Source organism: Annulohypoxylon maeteangense (genome assembly GCF_022496945.1).
Source record: "Annulohypoxylon maeteangense strain CBS 123835 unplaced genomic scaffold GGS22scaffold_15, whole genome shotgun sequence".
Lineage (NCBI taxonomy): Eukaryota > Fungi > Ascomycota > Sordariomycetes > Xylariales > Hypoxylaceae > Annulohypoxylon > Annulohypoxylon maeteangense.
The window spans coordinates 791,503-810,849 of record NW_025953262.1 but is presented as its reverse complement, the minus strand read 5'-3'; the positions used below and the strand labels follow the sequence as shown (position 1 = coordinate 810,849).

General features: G+C 46.2%; 6 protein-coding genes across 6 annotated transcripts; 2 read left to right on the top strand and 4 right to left on the bottom strand.

Annotated features, from left to right (window-relative positions):
- Positions 1-4,519: 4,519 nt before the first annotated feature.
- Positions 4,520-8,948, top strand: GGS22DRAFT_191215 (uncharacterized protein; the record flags this gene model as incomplete). Its single annotated transcript, XM_047965085.1, has 9 exons — positions 4,520-4,554; positions 4,627-5,048; positions 5,117-5,154; positions 5,216-5,571; positions 5,636-6,318; positions 6,365-7,082; positions 7,149-7,253; positions 7,338-7,796; positions 7,862-8,948. The coding sequence occupies 9 exons, from the start codon at positions 4,520-4,522 to the stop codon at positions 8,946-8,948; spliced, it is 3,903 nt and encodes a 1,300-aa protein (XP_047816459.1).
- Positions 8,949-9,361: 413 nt separating this feature from the next.
- On the bottom strand, positions 9,362-10,307 carry GGS22DRAFT_195837 (ClpP/crotonase-like domain-containing protein; the record flags this gene model as incomplete). Its single annotated transcript, XM_047965729.1, has 2 exons — positions 9,441-10,307; positions 9,362-9,393 (listed from the first exon to the last, which is right to left on the bottom strand). The coding sequence occupies exons 1-2, from the start codon at positions 10,198-10,200 to the stop codon at positions 9,362-9,364; spliced, it is 792 nt and encodes a 263-aa protein (XP_047816458.1). The 5' UTR covers positions 10,201-10,307.
- A 360-nt stretch (positions 10,308-10,667) lies between these two features.
- GGS22DRAFT_169907 (amidase signature enzyme) lies at positions 10,668-12,923 on the bottom strand. Its single transcript, XM_047962391.1, has 4 exons — positions 12,713-12,923; positions 12,545-12,647; positions 11,688-12,471; positions 10,668-11,620 (listed from the first exon to the last, which is right to left on the bottom strand). Exons 1-4 carry the CDS (start codon positions 12,835-12,837, stop codon positions 10,839-10,841), a joined length of 1,794 nt encoding a protein of 597 aa, XP_047816457.1. The 5' UTR covers positions 12,838-12,923; the 3' UTR covers positions 10,668-10,838.
- A 425-nt stretch (positions 12,924-13,348) lies between these two features.
- GGS22DRAFT_47079 (uncharacterized protein) lies at positions 13,349-14,433 on the bottom strand. Its single transcript, XM_047967166.1, has one exon. It carries the CDS (start codon positions 14,270-14,272, stop codon positions 13,445-13,447), a length of 828 nt encoding a protein of 275 aa, XP_047816456.1. The 5' UTR covers positions 14,273-14,433; the 3' UTR covers positions 13,349-13,444.
- Positions 14,434-14,826: 393 nt separating this feature from the next.
- On the bottom strand, positions 14,827-15,660 carry GGS22DRAFT_169904 (uncharacterized protein). Its single transcript, XM_047962390.1, has one exon. The coding sequence runs from the start codon at positions 15,617-15,619 to the stop codon at positions 15,323-15,325; it is 297 nt and encodes a 98-aa protein (XP_047816455.1). The 5' UTR covers positions 15,620-15,660; the 3' UTR covers positions 14,827-15,322.
- Positions 15,661-16,492: 832 nt separating this feature from the next.
- On the top strand, positions 16,493-18,945 carry GGS22DRAFT_47053 (sugar transporter). Its single transcript, XM_047967165.1, has 6 exons — positions 16,493-17,048; positions 17,106-17,254; positions 17,327-17,667; positions 17,742-18,136; positions 18,191-18,377; positions 18,431-18,945. Exons 1-6 carry the CDS (start codon positions 16,849-16,851, stop codon positions 18,797-18,799), a joined length of 1,641 nt encoding a protein of 546 aa, XP_047816454.1. The 5' UTR covers positions 16,493-16,848; the 3' UTR covers positions 18,800-18,945.
- The last annotated feature ends 402 nt before the right edge of the window (positions 18,946-19,347 follow it).

The window sequence follows — 19,347 nt, the reverse complement described above, 5'->3', positions numbered from 1 at the left end:
TCGGTATCGGAGCCTTAACTAAGATGGTAATATGAGCAATCTGATATATGGATCGTTGAACTTCGCATGTTGCTATTATATAGGTACCTAGTAGGTAGGTAGTTCTTTCACACCAGATTACATCGAATGGGAAGAATTGGAATAGGATTATAGCCTTAGTCACTGTCACCATAAATCTAAAATATACTAAGCATTTCGGATTGAAGCGGTGCTGCATTGGCAAGTCTTTAAGAAAGATCACATTATGTTTCCGCTTTTGTAATTGAGCTCTTTGCAAGGTACTGTAGCTCAGGGGTTATATTTTAGAGCCCGATATCGCCTCTCTCTAAAACTGCTCCGTGCGTCGAGTTCCACTATGGTTCTGAATTCCTTGTTGTTAGACGCAAAAACCAGTTACATTTTTGATGTTCATCGACCGGAAAAGATCGCATAGGTACTAGTTTGAGGTATAAGCAAAGTGACCCGTCTCAACCGACCTTAGCCGCTGAATTGATATCAAGCATTCAAGGTAACTTGAAGCGCGACACCTACCTGTACATACCTATAAGTGCCCCCACTATATCTTCGTTATGCAGTGGCACACATAAAACAGAATGCTCGCCGCTCGTTATCGGCCCGGACACACTTTCGAACCGCCAGCGACGTTCGTAACGACTATATGATACTCTAAAACATATTCCCAAGTGACTAGCGCTTGTTTCGTATAGAAGTCTGGTGAAGAAGTTGAAGGCCAAGACTTAATAGAATAGGTAGCTACGTAAGCGTGTCTCTTGGCCAATGAAGTGAAAATACGATTAATACGGACATGGGGTCACCTTTACAGGGCAGCAGGGCTCTCGTAACCTAAAAACCTACCTACCTAGTCGTCGATCAGCTAGGAGTGGTACCTTAATACGTGCATATTGACATCGGCGACTTAGGTGAATACCCCTGGACATCTCATGACTAACACTGGAGTCATTCCCATATTCCACATCTAGTATTTTGCGCCGGAGACTGCGTAGGTAGGTATATAGTGATGCGCTCCCGGGTTATGCCCCTTTCAATCGCGTTAAAACTAAAACCTTCGATGCTATGCTGGACATAGGATTACCGCAGACCTCCATAAGAGGAAGGTGTTACGCCATTCATCTTTCGCCTCTGTACCCCAGAATACCTGGGTGCAATAAATACCACCAAGCGGGCGTTATACGTACCAAGTTTAAACAGCCTTCTAGGTATAAAACTAGGTGGTATAAGATCCAATCATGTTATTCTATATGAGCCTAAAGTTCCTACATTCAAGCTGGTAGTCCACATAGGCATAGGCGTCTACTATGTAGCTGGAGAAGTGAGAAGGGCCAAATCAGATAGTTGTTTATCATGTGAATCTCAATGAATGATGCATGATATCCATGATATTAGTCAACAGAACAACTTGGCAATAAAAAGGGACGCGACTACGCTTGAGACAACGTGATCTAGATTGCGACAAAAGTCACATTCTCTTCGAATCAATGGGGTCTGCCGAGACAGGTACAGGAATTTGACCCACCCTAAACACCACTCGGTCCTGCGATGTCACACTGAGTAACGAATCCCACCTCATCGAAAACCCTCACGAGGTTTTCAAAAGCACATTACAGCTGCTTTGAACTAGACATGCTAGGAAATCTGATCGTCTCCTTTCCAATTATAGCTTCTCGGGCTATCTCCGAGATACCCATTCCTTGTTACCCGGATTGGAAATGCCGTTACCCACAGGTAGCACTTGCGTAGCTCTTATCGAATTCTTGCAGATCATCGAAACGTATATGCAGCTTAATTGACGCGCATGGCACAGGCATTTAGTACTGCGTAGAAAGTAAATCATCACATCTTCAACTTTATCGACAAGCGAGGAGAATCCCGCGAAGCTTCTTTCCGGTCAGGCATGATACCAAAAAGCCCATGCATCAACAGTACTGATCAGCTCCGCATTCACAAGCATTGCTAACTTTATTAACAGTTGCAACCTCAAAGGTAACCCTAACCCTAACCCCAGACCGATCATTTACGAACATTCGACATCTAGAACTATCAAGCGCTATTGCAGCTTACTAGATACCTACCTACATAGCTGGCGACATCCCTCTAGCCGACACTCCGTTAACGGACTAGCAATAACATGTTAGGAGCAGAACCTATTCTGATATGATCTGAGGATAGAGCTGAAGTAGAGTCTGTCGTCGTAAGCAGAGCTTCCTGGTAACATCGTCTTGTCTACAGACGGCATTCTCTTCGCATCTTTCTAAGCTAGATCCCCTCAACCTGGGAGCCTCCAAACTACGTCCGTGTTTGAGTGCAGGGAGATAATACCATAAAATGACGCTTCAACCCTCGTTGCTGGTGTTAGATCTGGATTGATCTGCAAGTACTTATACCTCCCTGGAAGCCTCAGTAAGGAAGGAGAAAAGGGGCATGATGACCAATTTTTATTATCTTAACCTGATACTAGGTAGGTACCTACACATCCTTTCGTTAGGTCAGTGGGATGATTGAGGCAATAGCTCATCAAATATGAGAAATACTGCTAGAGAAAGGGCCTATGGTCAATACAATCTAAGGACGACCCATGGGGAATTCGTGTGCATTTTAGATGTTAACATCCTCCCTAAATTTGAGATTATGGTGTGTTACTCCAGAAACGACAGCACCCTGGCAGATTTGTTAAACTTGTGATGCTTCGCTTAGTGGAAATGGTGCCCTAACGGGTTGTAACTGGCTCCAGAACACACTAGGTATCTTAGGAAGTAAAGAGCATGAGAAAAGCTCGAGGAAGAACCACCACTCTAGAAGCTTTTAGGTCATGATCTCTCATTATCAACAAGAAAATCGGAAGCGGCTATACATTTTAGTAAGTACGTACCTAGGTAGGTAGGTAAGTTTCTCATGTGGAAATCGTTTAACTGTAGTCGACGCCATAGGCTCTCAATGTGCAGGCCAAAGAGCCCAGGGAGCTTATGCTATTTTCTTCCAGCGTTCTTAAGCCACCTAAGCGCCATTCCATCTCCGTCAGAACAGTTGCCCGTTACGCTCCCTGATATCCATATTAGTGAGCGTAGCTCAGTGATGCACCGCTGTTCAACAGCCTCAATAGCCGGCAGTGTTAATATAGCATCCCCGTTCTAGCTGCACGAAAAATAAGCAGACTAATATAACCAATACCTAGGCTGTCCCAGCTTTTAGTACCTAACTAACTCATTCCGGTTGAAGTTATTTGTAGGCAGAGAGAAAATGTGCGCTTTATCGCTATAGGCTCCCGCAGGCTTGCCAGTGGTCTTTTTCAACGATTATAAGGGCTAGAGACACATGCTCTAGCATCCTTGTCAGCGCCTTCTACTGGAGTAGAAGCCGCTAGAAATTAGGTACGTACAAATACCTGCTCTAGTGGTGCTCATTAATGCCCCGGAGTGCTCCGTCTGAATAAGAGAATTGGGTATCATATCGACCGTCCTATTACATTTTGTCGCAGCAAGAGAAGGCTTGCAGTTTGCTTGAGCTGCGAGTTTTTTTCTTTGAATATAATTTTCTTTTAAAAAAAAACATTATTAAATGAATTTTTTATCGAAATTACCATGAAATTTTAAATATTATTTCAAAATTCCTACCTATCAACGAAAGTTAAATTCAACGTGAAAGATAGGTATAAACAAAAAACTTGGAATATTTTCTGAATTAAATTAAAAAAACTATTAAAAATGTTAAGATATTCCAAGGTTAAGTACCTACCTAGTACTTAATAATAAGACGATATATCTAAAACGGGCTTGCCTCGCAAGAACACCTTCGATATCCATTCCGCTTTTTGGCTGCCCCAAGTAGTTTGATCTATAGAGATTATGGACAGCCATTTTCTCAGCCCTTCATTTTTGCTTTTTTCTTTCTTTCTAGGACTTGCCTCCATATGACCTCGGCGTTAAGTTTTGAAACGGAACCTAGCGCTTGGTAGGACCAGTATGATATATTATTGGCTGGGGCTTCAAAACGACGCAGGTGATATAATACTTAGATAGTTAGGTGGCGGCTCTTCGACACCCTTCCACCCCCTTCCACTCCCCTCTACCCCTCTCCACCCCCTTCCGATCCCTTAGAGCCTCGTCGAGGTAATATCTTGCCTCTTGTAAGTCTGAAGATAGTAAATGTTGTCTCGGCTCTCAAGCTACGCTGGATGTTTGAAATATATACCTAGTGGTCTTATCTTACCAGAATCTGACCTACGGTACTCGAGTCACATCAGGCTGTGGCAGCCTCGTTGACGATTTGAGTGTATGTAGAAGACCACTTCAAGTGTATATCACAGCATTTAGGGAACTCGCCAAATCAACAGATGATACTATAAGTCACTCGTTAGAACCTGGCGTGGCCCCTTCTCCCGAGATCTTTTATAGTATATGCACCATTTAAATCAAGCAATCTCTTTAGAATTCAAAGCTACCTTCCCATCATCTCGATGTTTTCAACCGGTCCTCCTTCGCCCTCACGAAAGAAACCCACTACCATGGAGAATATTCAGTACGAACTAAGATACTTCAAGTACGAACTATATCCTTATAATACTTGCTAGAGTTCAACACCATGCGCTGACTAGTCTATGGAATACTATAGGACTGCGTACGACCTTTCGGATAACGAGTCCGATGACGAACAAACAGCCCAGTGCGAGACTTGTCATGGGCAATTGAATGAAATGTATCGATGCACTAGGTGCGAATGTGACCTTTGCGACAAGTGCTGGGAGATTAGAAAGTCGCATAAGCCCGGCACCAAACCCCATGAGAAGTCACTCCCGAAAGATGTCAGGACGGTCAGTGACGCTCTCCGTCTTACGGAGAGTAAGAACAAAGAACTGGAGCACAATCGCGAGCGTGACGCCGGTAACATGTGGTTTGGTGTTTCGGAGCCCCAAGGCAAAGAAGGAGAATACTTCTTGTATGAAGGAATGGCCTACGAGGACCTCATGATTGCGGGTCCGTCCTGCCGTCCAACCACGACTTCACCAAGTCTGGTGTCCTTCATCGGAGAAACAGGTGGGCGGCCGCCATATTTTTCTATGAGGAGTTTGTCTTGTGCTGTACGGCTAACTTTGTCAACCTAGGTTCTGGCAAGAGTGCATTGATCAAACTTCTAATACTAGTAATGCCCATCACACTTCCCACCCCAGCTCATAGTCGGAGCTAACCAAAGCGCCCCCTAGTTCTCAGAGAATCGCAAGCGGCGTTTTCCCACTCCTATAGTCAGCCCCCGGGAAAGCGGGCGCTCGACTTCTTCGAACGTGCACCTATATGTCGATCCTTCAACAGTTGAGCAATCTACTACAATCCTATATGCTGATTGCGAAGGCACAGGGGGTTCTGAAAAGACCATCGATGTCGAAGATAAGAATGTTGAGGTTTACTCGCCGCAAGCATTCCACCCGACACCTATCAAGTGGGGGCACATTGATGCGGACGGTACCCAGACCAAATCTAGGCACTATATTACCAAGACCCTGTACCCACGGGTGCTCTACATATTTTCCAATGTAGTAGTCTATGTACTGTGGAACAAAAAGTAAGTGCTCACCATACATCCCTCCTAGTCGCAAACCAGTGGTCTTACCTCCTTCTACTTTTAGGCGTAAGGAAGACATGATCGTTGACCTCCTACAATGGGCCCATAACGCGACGGATCAGTCATATAACAAGCCAGTCTTACCCAGTCTTGTGATCGCTTTGAACAGAGAAGAGGCCGGTCCCAATGAAGACTTCTACTCTATCGCCACAGCCACGAATGACTTTCTGACGAACGACGACGTCAAAAACATTCACATGAATCCGCGGATAAAAGAAAAATATACTAATCAGTGGAAGAAACGAGATCGTAGCAGTGCTATCCATTCAGGAGAAGACCTTTTGAAATGCTACTTTTCAGACGTAAACGTCGTTCACTTCCCTAATCAAGACTGCCCGTCAAAGATGCATAGCCAAATTACGGAACTGTATCAACTGCTATCTAGTCTCTCCATCACAGCGCAAAAGAAGCGAGCGCAAATGCAGATGGACCTAACCGCAGCATCGTTCCCCATGTACTTCAGAAGCGCTTTCGGCCATTTTGCTTCCAACTACAAGAAACCGTTTGATTTCAGCGAGGCCTGGTTTGATTTGTGCCCCGTTGTATTCCAGTTTAGGGATTCGATCCTTAGTCTGGCACATCTTGTCAGCAAGGATAGTGGTCTAAACGGCATGGAATTATGGGAAGATTTGACTGATTTTATCGCGTCTTGCTTTCTTTTGAGCTGGAGTCGAAATAAGATTCAAGGTTAGTGGCGTAAAGCTAAGTTTCCAGGTTATCTCTCATGATTTAGGGGGGAGCTTTGCGCTGCAGCGAAGTTCCCTCGTACTGCACTACATGGCTAACGGGTTGGTGCTAGGTTCCCCAGAAGGTGTCTTTGAGGGACACCTTGAACAGCTCAAAATCGCATTTAGCGGATATTGGAACCGTTTCTGGCCGTGCGAAGAAATATTTCTAGTAGACGGCCAGCACGCGCGATGTGTCAACAGCAAGATTGGTCATCAACACCACCAATTTAGCGTGGATGGTACCAAGTGTGATATCAAAATCCCCGGAAATAAAATTACAGTAACAGGTTCACCGGATGATTTGTATAAACCCCTCAAAGATAGGGTTGCGAAAAAAACAAGGCAGCTCCACACCCAGTTGAGAACAGATGAAGCTCGTATGAAGCGACTCAGCCTAAGCCAATGCGTGTCGCAAGATCATTTAAAGAACGTGGCGGCGTTTTATAAAAACATGAGGGATCTGGAGACCTTCAGCAGCCACTCGGTGTGCTTCTCATGCCTGGATACCGCCCCCAATAATCACTTACCGTGCGGTCACGTTATCTGCACGGCTTGTGTTCTCGATATCGTTGCTGCCAGCCCAAACATAGACGGACCTTTTGCCAATGGATTTGTTCAACTCCACCACTGCCCGCTAGGGAGACACGGCAAGAAGTGGGATGAACCATGGGTTGGAGTGGTGAAGCCCGACCAGGCTGGAGTGCGGATCATGTCGCTGGATGGGTACGTCTCTACTTCAAAGCGATTTGATCCCAAGATGCAGGCTAACTACTCGCATGATTCATACAGGGGCGGTATACGGGGTATTATTGAGCTAGAGCTCATGAAGAAAATCCAGACACGGCTATGTGGAGTTCCAATCCGAGATTGTTTCGACCTAATCGTTGGAACAAGGTGTGTGCATACATCATTGTGTCCGAGACGGGATTCCTTATTAAATGAACTAGTCCTGATGCTAACGTCGACTAATTTTAATAGTGTTGGGGGTATTATAAGTTTGGGTCTTGGTGTTATGAATATGACAGTGGACGAATGTGAAAAGATGTTTGGCGATTTCGTCCAAGAGTCGTTCACAACCAACGTCCCCGAGTCGTTCGGGACAAAACTGGGATATTTGGCACAAGCCATATATATAAGCAAGTATGAAAGCAAGCCACTGGAGAAGGCATTGCAGAAAGCCTTCCCGGATCGTCTCCCGCTGTTCGGCGAGCCCTACCAGCCAGGACAAGCCTCCACTAGAGTGGCCGTTACGAGTACTACCAAAGAGGGCCGGGTACTCTTAATGAGCAATTACAACCGGAAACCTCTTCCCCTTGGTGAGCAAGATTCCTTTTTGACTCGGCTAGTTTACTTCGATATGCTTACAAGGCGCGTTCGAGCAGCGTTGTATCAATTCCATCGACCAGGACGTGAGAAGGATCTGAAGCTGTGGGAAGCGTAAGAAATACACCCGAACTGACGAAAATGCCCTCCGTAATACCTGCTAATAGAACGCGCCACAGTGCGAGAGCAACCTCCGCAGCTCCCACCTTCTACACACCCTTCGCCCATGCAGCTTCCGGTCAGACCCTACTTGATGGTGGCCTCTATAACAACAACCCCATAAAAATTGCCGATGCTGAGAGCAAGGCCATATGGCCAGATACCAAGTATCGAAAGCCAGATGTAATCTTATCGCTGGGTACAGGTTTCCTACCAGACGAATTCAGCATGGCCAGCGCACCAGCCATCGTGGAACATATCCCTACATCTGAACACCGCGATACACGCGAGATGAAGATGAAAGTCTTGGAGTACTGGAGACTGTTAGGCGAGATGTTTTACAAGCACCTCATGAACAGCATGTTGAGCGAGCGAGCGTGGTATGAGTGGCTTGGAATCAAGGCATCCGACGAGGAAGACCGGCGCCGATACCATCGATTAAATGTCACACTTGACGAAGATATTGCGATGGATGATATTAAAAAATTGGACGATTGCCGAAGGGCGGTCCAAACGTGGGCTGGGAACAATGAGAATGACGCCACCATCATCGACATAGCGAACCATCTACTGTCGTCGTGTTTCTATTATGGTTTTGCGAAAGGAGAGATCTACGAGACCTGGTATGAGGGATATCGGTGCCACGGTAAGGGTGCTCTCCATGTTTTGAAAACCTTTGCCCTCCGTCAACGTCGAAGAGATCTAACTGAGGCAATGAGCGCAGGGTCCATCAAATGCCGTCTTCCAAGTGGCGAGAATAGTAGTACATCCCAATTAGGGCAATACTGGTGGGACGCGTATCGATCGTCCGGGTTCCTTCCTCGATTCTTGATCAAAGAAACGCATAGGGAGGGTAGATGGGAAATAAAACGGATATCTCGAGAAGCGATTGAAATCATGGCCAGGAAGGGCGAATTTCACTTCTTAGTGGATGTACGAATCTCAAGCAAAAGAGCCGAGACGGACATTCGCCTATGCATCCGTTCAGATAAGAATGAAGGCAACCTCTTCCCAATCAGTGGGTTTCCACGAAGACTCCAAGACGATTATCCAGGTAAAGTCTCCAATGACCCGGCTCTGTTCTATGTACAAGGTGATGTTAGCTAACCTAATGGTATACAAGACCTCGATAAGGAAAAATACCCAACTACGATCTCTGGGTTCAATCAGTTCCTTAGGATTATCACCCCTGGACGAAAGAGTAGGCTTCTAAGATAGCATAGTTGATCACCAATAACTTTGAATACTTGCCTTGGGTGTAGATCGTCCAGGTGAAGACATGGGGAAAGCAAATCTTGTCAAAGGATGTTATGGTCCAACCATATTACGGGAACCAGACCCACAAACTGGCAGGACGCAAAAAAGACAATCCTTTGGGAACACCTCTTAAAGTTTCGGACAGGCGGCTCCCAGGTACAAAGGTACAAGTCAAGGCTAGATTATGTAGCTCCAACACTCTTTATAATAACCCGACTTTAGGAATCTCTCCGGAACTTTACCGACCCAGGCTTTTGATTGGCTTAGATTTTAGTAAAGGCGCGCGGGCGGCTAGCTCTGCTGTGCGCCATTGCCCGAGGTATTTCCCGGCGCTTTCGACACTCTTTTCATTGATGACCTTATTAAACTCATTTCTCAAAGCATCTTCGAACGAAGACGTATTATAAGCTGCGTAATAACAGTTCGTGCGATCTACATTCATGCAACCCTGAGGAAAAGCGAGTAACTGCCTAGCAATATTCGACGCTTCGCGCAGCGCCTGTCCCTTGGGAACAACTCGGTTCGCAAGACCCATCTGCAGCGCTTCCCGTGCAGTAACACCCCGCCCGGTAAGAATCATGTCTAGAGCTCTCCCCAAACCCACGATTGCCTGGAGGCGTACCGTACCGCCATCTATCAACGGCACTCCGAATCTTCGACAGAAAACGCCGAATACAGCATCCTCTTCCGCGACGCGTATATCGCCTAGAAGAGAAAGCTCAAGACCCCCCGCAACTGCGTAACCTGCTACGGCACTTATGACGGGCTTCTTGATCTGCATTCTCGAAGGTCCAATGGGGCCGATATTGCGACCTTTTACTCTATGACTTGAATCAATAATTGGGCCCCTATAACCCTTCGTTCCAGGCTCGAACTTCGCAACCTCGTGGAGGTCAAACCCGGCACAGAATGTGCCATGCACACCGTAAAACACGCAAACTTTTTGGGTTGCGTCGTTCTCGAAGTCTAAGAAAGCGTCCGTGAGCTTTCGTCCTGTGGGGCCGTCAATTGCATTTCTTCTGTTGGGTCGATTGATCGTGATCGTGGTGATTCCCTCGGGAGTCTTGGATACCTGCACAGCATCACTTTCGACATTTGCCATCGTAAGTGTTAATAGACCGATACCCGTTTTAAATACGATCCACAGTATATGAGGTACGATTCATCAATTGAAAACTAAAATGACTTTCGAATTTGACGATTCTTAGTAGAATGAATGGGGATGTTTTACATGAACATAAAGAGGGGGGACGGGTCGGCACTGGCTCGTCCCAGTAATTACCTAGATGCCGGACCGGACCGCAAAAGGTGGGGTTGTGTTTCGGGGCGGGGTGGGTTCATACTCCCTACCGCGGGACCCGCCAGTTACGTCCCGTACTTACTATTACAGCTATAGAGAAGGATGGGAAAGTGCGATCATTTCTTCCGAGACTTCGATGTCGTAAAAACTCGGTCGAACAGCTAGAAAGCGTCAAAAGTATTCGGGTCGCGAGATACATCGATATTGCGAGCAGCTTGACGTGTTCGCCAATAAGTAGAATGGTCTAAGATTGTACATCGTCCAACGTCTTACAATTTTGAAATACTCTATGTTTATCTAGTGATCGTTGTTATGTACCTACCGATAACTTCTTCCTAATTGATACATTCAGTAACTGTTTGCCGTAACCACATGATGGAAGTCGAATGCGCGATCTACCTCCGTTAAGCCCCTTTACTTGACCATACGCCCCCACCCTCTTATTCAGTGGTCTTAGCAATCTCAACGACATCAGCCCACTCTTTTGGTCTATATCTGCCACCCTCGCTTGCATCATTCAGATATCCCTCGGCCTCTTTCGCCCAAGCTAGAAGCTGCTCCTCAGCGCCCCACTCGCCCATCGCCATCAAGCCCACCGGCAACTTGCCCTCACCTACCTCCGCATCAACGTATCCTACAGGTGCGCTAACGGCCGGGCACCCAGTCGAGTTCGCTAGCCAGATGTACATCATGTCCCGGATAGTCTGGTTGCCGTCGCTGAAGCCGTACGTTTCGTCGCCGGGCTCGATCTTCCAGCCAGCCTCAGGGATCGTCGGCGTCAATATTAGCAGATCTGGGTGCTGCTTGAATAAGAACGCTAGGTGCTCCATGAGCAGACCCCTGAGTTGCCCGAACTTAATCATGTCGACGGCGGGCGTGCACCCGGCGACCGCCAGCAGCAGCTGATTGCAGTAGTTGACGTTCGCGAGGGGGTGGGCCGGGTCCACGGCGTGAGACCGGCGATGGTCTAAACCTTCTGTGAGTGCCCATGCGCTGTGTCCGTATTGGCCTTCAAGAAGGTATGGGATAGTGATATCGACTACTTCGTAGCCTAGCTTGTCTGTGAAGTAAGAGATTGCCTTCTCAGTGACATTTAGGACATCTTTGGAGGCTTGGTTGAACCAATCCCGGTAGATACCGATCGTCTTCTTAGTCAAGGGGCTGGGTGGAATAGAAAGCGCAAATGAACCTTGTATCGCATCTTCTGGATTAGGCGCAGACACTATAATGTTATCGATTAGTATGTGTTGTCTACGCTAACGGTATATCTTAAAAGAGCATATGCTTACTGATACGATACGCAATAGCCAAGTCATTGGCCGTTGCAGCCATAGGGCCAATAACGCAGATTGATGATTTCATCGTATGTGTACGATGCAAAGTAGGTTTCAATCCGTAACCACCACAGAATGATGATGGGATACGGATGCTTCCTCCTGCGTCGGTACCAATCGCAATTGGCACCAATCCGGCCGAAAGGGCTGAACCTCCACCGGAAGATGAGCCACCTGGGTAGTATGATGGGTTGTTCCAATTTACGGGCGTTCCCCAATGGGGGTTACACCCATTAACGTCAGATCCCAGTTCATGCATCACTAATTTTCCGACGACGATAGCGCCAGCTGCTTCTAATTGCGCAATTGGCCAGATTGTGCTGGTGGCAGGCTTGAAGAAGGGATCGGATGGATTGAATTTGAGCCCCATGTGAGAAGTATATCCCTCAACATCCATATCATCTTTGACACCTATTGGCACGCCATCTAGGACACCTAGAGGTTGACCGGCAGCATACCGCTCTGTCGATTTCTTAGCTGCAGCGAGCACTAACTCTTCTTTCGTGACAGCGAAGGCCGATTCATATTTGGCCGGCGGGTCCTGCCCCCTAGATATCAAAGGAAGCAAGCCTTTGGCCACTTGAAGGGGTGTCAGTTTTCCGGACTTGAAAAGCTCATGATAATCCGCAGCGGAATGAAAGCGGCCAGCTAGATCATCTGATTGACGTTCGTGTAGCTCGGGAGTGATTTCGGCCTTGCTCTGAACAACACCATCGGGTACAAGAGGTGTGACAATAGGCTGTTTAGGTTGTCAATCTTTCAATGCGGATAGGCACACGTGAGAATGTGAGGATGGGTGTTGAGCGGCATACTTGGAGACGCCAGTCATATTCATGTAGCCCAGGGACGTCTTTGACGCAGCCAAATTTAGCATTTGACCATGTAGCCTGAGCAATGGTCTGGGAATAATTGACGCTAATTCATGTGAGCGACGATATTGTTGTATCTAGATGGGGCAAGGAAGGCTACCTAGTACTTACAGTTTCGCAGCAATTATCAAGGACCATCCCTTAAGAGCAGGATTCTTGTCAGCAACAGGTGCATACACCGTTTCGGGGCCTTTCTGGGCCCGAGGGTATCCAGAAAATCTCCGGGAGGACTCCATTGCAGCTAGATGTGAAATGAAGAAAATGGTTATTTCCTGTAGGACACGTTTACGTTGACGAAGTAGTAGTCCAAAGTGATGAACGCGTCAATGTGAAGGTGAACAAATGAAACCTCGGCAACGGGATAAATCCCACTGGTAGTGCTAAGGTTGCACAGGCCATTTCCTAAATTGGAAATGAAATGTCCGATTCTGGTGGGAAAGTCCGGTCGACTTCCAATTGGCTAAATGGGAGGAACGATGGCATGGATTGCCAGCCACAGGTAAGCCACAAATGCTTGGGTACCACATTAATCATGTACCTGCCTAGTAATAAGGACAAGGTGCTTGAGCAAATCAGCTATTATATATCTGTAAGCGTTGATATCAACATCCCTTCTTCTGTTTTGGGGGGCCGGGGTTGTTTAGCGACTTCAAAATTTCCGATTTAGATAACGAACGCATTAAGCGATCGTGGGCCGGAAATCACATTAGACAATACATACCTAGGTAGGCATCTAGGACATAAGGATTTATCCTATTCACTATCCACACATCAATGGGTAGTCAGAAGATGTGTAGGTAGGTGTATTTCGCTTATGGCCATAATATATACAATAGTCCCAAATTACCGCCACCCGAGAACTAACAACGCCGGCCTAAATTCAGGTAATCGTCTACGTATCCGGATAATCCAAGGGTGGTCAGGAGATGTAGGTGTGATTGTTGGGAAAGATGCCTCTCCCTCCTCCTCGGTGTATCCAGCTCGTAATAATCGCTCGTGGTAAAGGCGTATCTCTTGCAAGATCACTATCTCCAGACTCGAACTAAGAGCAAGTGCCACATCTTCATGCCGAGGGAACACGGGTGACATCTCCTGAAAACGTGCCCAGGCCTTGTAACCCTCGATCTTTCTTTGATCTTCCTCGCTAGACAAATCTAGGATTGTTCCTTTGCCTTTATCTTGCTCCGTTATATCTGGCCGAAATTTAGGCCAATACGCAGTCTCTATCTGTTCAACTATAAGATAGACCACCTTCACGCTATGAAAGCGATGACCTTCGATAAGATCCCTTATGACTACTTCGATATCGCCCTCGAAGTCATTCGCGCTGATCGCCATCCGTTCAACTGCGGCGAAGAATGGTTCCGGATTCGATAATGGGTAGGGATAGCCGCTGTGAAGCTCAAGGATATCACGACAGCCAATGAACCAGGTAGTGGTCTGAGTATCCTCGGCAGTTGGGAATCCTCGCACAACAGCATGGTTCATGGCAACTTCTCGCGACTCTTGGCAGACATGAGCAATAATAGGTGGAAGGAGACGCCAGTTCTCCCACGGGACATTTTTAGCGAAGAGTTGGATACGGCCTCTGGGGAGAGCGTGAATCCAAATGAGCCGCCTAATTTCCGTGGGTAGTCGAGTAAATTGTGGAAAGGTTTGGTGGTTTGACATTTGTTCGACTCTTCTTAGGGTACTGCTGGTTTAGTCGAGGGAGCTAGTATTCAGACTAAGGGTTAGGCGCTTCGAGTAAAATAGTTCGGCGTGAATAGAGCACTATGGTCACTCTTGTCGTACAATTTTATATAGAGGCTATTAATTTGGTGCCCGATCATGACTGATAGGATGCACAACTCCTATGGGCTAGGTGGTTGGAGATTGGGCATCCAAAGAATGAAAATAAGTAGTAGAGATGGATGTGAGAATAGATGATGATGTAGGGATAGGAACTGGGACACTTCGAAATCCATCTGCGCACAAGTTCCTCTCGATATATATACATATACAATGATATACGAATATAATATGCAAGAGTTGGAGAGTGTTCAAGTGTCGTGATTGTCCGACGATGGTTTCCATTGCGTAAGGCTGTATGATAGATATGGTCGAACTGGCACAGATTGGAATTTGTGGATCCAGTAAAGAGCTGTGGAATTGACGTGATTAGTTGATCTAATCGCACCATCTGTTTTTTGGTGGTGATTCTCCAATGTTTTGATGCCGCAATTCCACACAACTTGATGATATATTCATATATCTTGGCATTGGTACAAATTGTGTATGCTCAATAATGAGGGTGACCGCCCTTACGACGAGTATCTTTATTATAATCAATTGGTCCAGCACTCTTTTTCAGTTTTGCTACCTTCAATGTCGATGCTTCCACCGATACATCCCTCGCTTCCAGTCATCTGACGCAAACTGAAACCATACCAGAAGAGAAAATGACATGATATTGGTATCATCGTTATGCTACTTTCATCCGAAAAGCGGCTCCGGAGATGAGAGCTTCATAATCAGAAAAAGCTCTAGATTGATTAGAATTTCTGACTCCAGCTAGTTCGGTGGATAGTCGGAATCGATAGGTCCAAGAGCGGAATAGATTATAAACGCTTTCACGCTATCATGCCTTCTATCATAGGTGGCGGAGCGTTTCGAGACTTGAGAGGCTGATGCAAAAGTAGGCTAGTAGCAGATGTAGGTAATATGTAGCCCAGGAACAAGCTAAGAAATACTCTTGTTTTCACGTCTTTCATCCACATCTTTTTGGACTCTCCACTCTGCCCAGGCCAATGCTGTCTTAGTTACAACAAAAACTGCTGGCCAGAGCAATGCGGCTCTCACTATAGATCTGCGCACAACGGGAACGGGCGTATTTAAAAGCCTTTTCTCGACGATTCCGTGCCAAATTGACTCTAGAGTGATTCCGCCGATACAAATATAGATGAGATTCTCCTTGCCGGTAGTGTTATGTATGCGATTGGCTATTTGTAGTGAACGTGGTTGGGTTGATGATGCCATCGTGACTGTAGATTTCGATTGTTTTGTTTAGCAATATTGTTAATATGGAGAATAGTGTCGAACCAGTGGGGGTTTTGAAGGTTCCGACGTCCGAAGAAGCCACTGACCTTATCTGCTTACATAATATATGAGTAACCCAATTCCTGTTGTGGCGTTGTGGACCCTGGTCGGATTTCAAACGAAATTGAATATTACATAATCATATTTCTTAGGTAATCTACGAATCTTGGACCCAGGGTCCACCGGTTCGGTCATTCGCTTACATAAGCACACGCGTCTCGTAAATACACTGCTTTTCGTACAGTTTGTACGATACCTAGAGCATTTGCACCTGAAAACCTCACTTTTTGGTTTTGGCCTTTTGCGACAACAGAAAATCTACCTACTACCTACGTCTCTGCTCTATAAATGCCTCCATCTATCGGCCACAATAAGGAAGTTTCTGTGGTAAGATTTAGGTTTGATTTGATTGGCATTTTCCCCGACAATACCTATCAATCCACCTCCGCAGTTGTCGGTCCGCCTTTCCGTTGTTATACCTCATGATCATTCCTACTTTCAAGGATTCCGGACAGGATGTGATATCTATCAGAATAGTCGAGTTGTCTAGTTCTAAACGTGTATAACTACTACGTAGGTAGGTACTAAGGTTTATCATTTCTATAAGAACCATTGAAGAAGCTTTTAATATAATTCTTTTAGATATCATGCATAAATCGTACCCGGTATCGATTGAGATCATGACTGAAGTATAATCAGATCCTGGATACATGGAAACATAACATACGATTCAATCGTGCAACGCCGGGTCATGACCTGATAGAGCTTCCGTCGCTAGGACACATTACCGCGCCTATGCGATCTTCGTATTCCTCTAGGGCAAGAATTCAACGATCTGAATGGTGGATTAAAACAGACAATAGTCAGCTAAGTTGGACAGGGTCTCGCGATGGACATGGATTTAATTGAAGGGGATATGGTTCCTTACCCCAGACTTCCCCAACCCCCACATGATACCCCGATCTCTCCATTCGATCGGTCAACCGTGGATGCGGAGGCGAAAATATCGAATAGTATACGATGCCAGGTACTAGAAGGGCTCAAATGCATATAAGCAGTGCATTTCCCCAAGTTCTGTCCCGAGCCTACTACACTTCATGTATTCGCGCCCATACACAGTCTGTCGCCCAATTCGTCCAGTCACCTTGGATACTAGGTACTAGGTAGATATGGCAACTCAATCACACATTGGAAGTGCCCAAAAGGTGGCAGACCAGGAGTTAGAGGAGAAGCTAGGGCATACCGCTATTCTCGACGCCAAGCAAGCCACTGATGATGAGCATTCCCAGACTCTATGGCAAGGTCTACGAGAAAACCGGAAGGCTGTTATGTGGTCAATTCTGCTTTCCATGACCATTGTAATGGAGGGGTAAGCCTGAGGAATCCCCATCATTTAATTATTAAGCCCCTTTGCTAAGATATAAAGTTACGATGGCATTCTCATCGGTAATTTCTTTGCCTATCCCGAATTCCAGAAGAAATTCGGGCGATACTTCGGCGAAAGGATCGGCTGGCAAGTCACGGGTGAATGGCAGACGGCTCTAAATATGGGGAGTACCGCCGGTGCTGTGGTTGGTAAGTAACGCTCAGGACACCTATATGCTCCTAATTGAGATATTGTTGATTGCCTAACTGCCAATTGTGTAGGTGGATTAATCAACGGTTACGTGGCTTCCAGATTCGGGTATCGGTGGACTTTGATCATATCCTTAGGTTTACTCAATGCCTTCATCTTCGTCGTCTTCTTTGCTCCCGGTAAGGAGGTGCTGCTCGTGGGTCAGATTCTTTGCGGGTTGTCTTGGGGAGTTTTCGCAACGCTAGCGCCCGCGTATGCATCCGAAGTCTGCCCTACCAACTTACGTGCATACCTTACTACTTATGTCAACCTTTGCTGGGCTATTGGACAACTCCTTGCTACCGGAGTACTTCGTGGATGTCTTCATATACAAGGCGAAATGGGTTATCGTATTCCATTTGCCATTCAATGGGTTGGTCTTCACATTACCCCGCCCCCTTTTAAGCCTAGGGTCCATTCATATGTACTGCGCCTGACACGTCCTAGCTATGGCCAATTCCACTTATGGTGGTGTGTTACTTGGCGCCAGAGAGTCCTTGGTGGCTTGTTCGTGCGGATCGTCTCGACCAGGCCAAGCATTCCATAGTAAGACTAAGTGGCGAGAAAACCAGCGACCAGATAAATAACCAACTTGCTATGATGGTACACACTATTCGAATAGAAGCTGAAGCGACAGAGGGAGCTACTTACCTCGATTGTTTCAAAGGTCCGAACCTAAGGCGTACGGAGATCGTCTGCGTTGCATTCATGGGGCAGATTCTTTCTGGAAGCAGTTTCGCCTATACGCCAACTTATTTCTTCACCACTGCTGGTATGGATACTGCGCAGGCATTTAATCTAAGTCTAGGAGCGAAGGCTATTGCTTTCACAGGAACTGTATTGTGAGTAATAGCGAATCGATCCACTTTCTGTTGATGACTAACGATTTATATCAGATCATGGTGGCTCATCTCATACTGGGGTCGACGACCCTTGTATGTTTGGGGCATGGGCTTACTATCTCTAATCCTAATTCTAATTGGAGTCTTGGATGTCTCTGCTGGTAAAAAAGGTCTCTGGCCATCCGGAGGGCTCTGTGTTCTTTGGCTTTTTGTCTACTCTCTTACAATTGGACCTCTAGCCGTAAGTTAACTTAGCACATTAAAGTCCTATCAAAGCCCTAACTCTTTCTCTAGTACAGCATCATCGCAGAAACCTCTTCTGTCCGCCTACGACCTCTTTCAGTCGTCCTTTCTCGTACGTCTTATCAGCTTGTCAACATCATCTCACAGTTCTTTCAGGCGTATATGATGAATCCTGTTGAATGGAACTTCCTTGGTAAAACTGGATTCTTCTGGGGCGGCACTGCCTTTTGTGTTTTCATCTGGTCTTACTTCCGTCTGCCCGAGGTAAAAGGTCGGACATACGAAGAGCTTGATATCCTATTCATGAAGGAGGTCCCGGCACGCAAGTTCGCGTCCACACACGTTGACGCATACGCTGCTGCCGTTTCAATTGGCCCGGATGATAAATTGGAGATTGAGCAGAAGAATTCTTCAACGTAAGCTTGTCAAGACTTAATGGTTGGGCAGATCTGCAGTTTGCGGCACGTACATAAATCCCACAACGAAAGACCCCCACTATATACACTAGGACAAAGACTTCCAAGCTGTGCCTAGCTAGATAGGTATGTGATAGTATGAAAGTTTTTATTGCTACGATCTGGCCTCTGTAGGCTGTCAAGATGCTAATTCCCTGATTGCGCTCCCTCGCCGTCACATCCTAGGTTTGGTTCCTTGGTAACTAGGGGTTGAATGGTACCAAGCATTGCGTTGGAAGATAGATGTAAGCAATAACATGGTTATTGCGTTGTTGGATCTTGAATGGCAGGGGTGCATTCTATGTGTACGTATGGATGAAAGAATGGTATATACCATGGGGGATGTACCCACGGGCCACCCCTTTACGGGCCATCCCGTTTCTTACCAAAACATTATGACTTTACTTATATCGCTTTCGATGAATATACGAGATTTACATATAATATTTTATAAACCGATAATTTCGAAGGTGATTTATACGATATTATTTTTTTTTAAAATCGGTAAAAAAT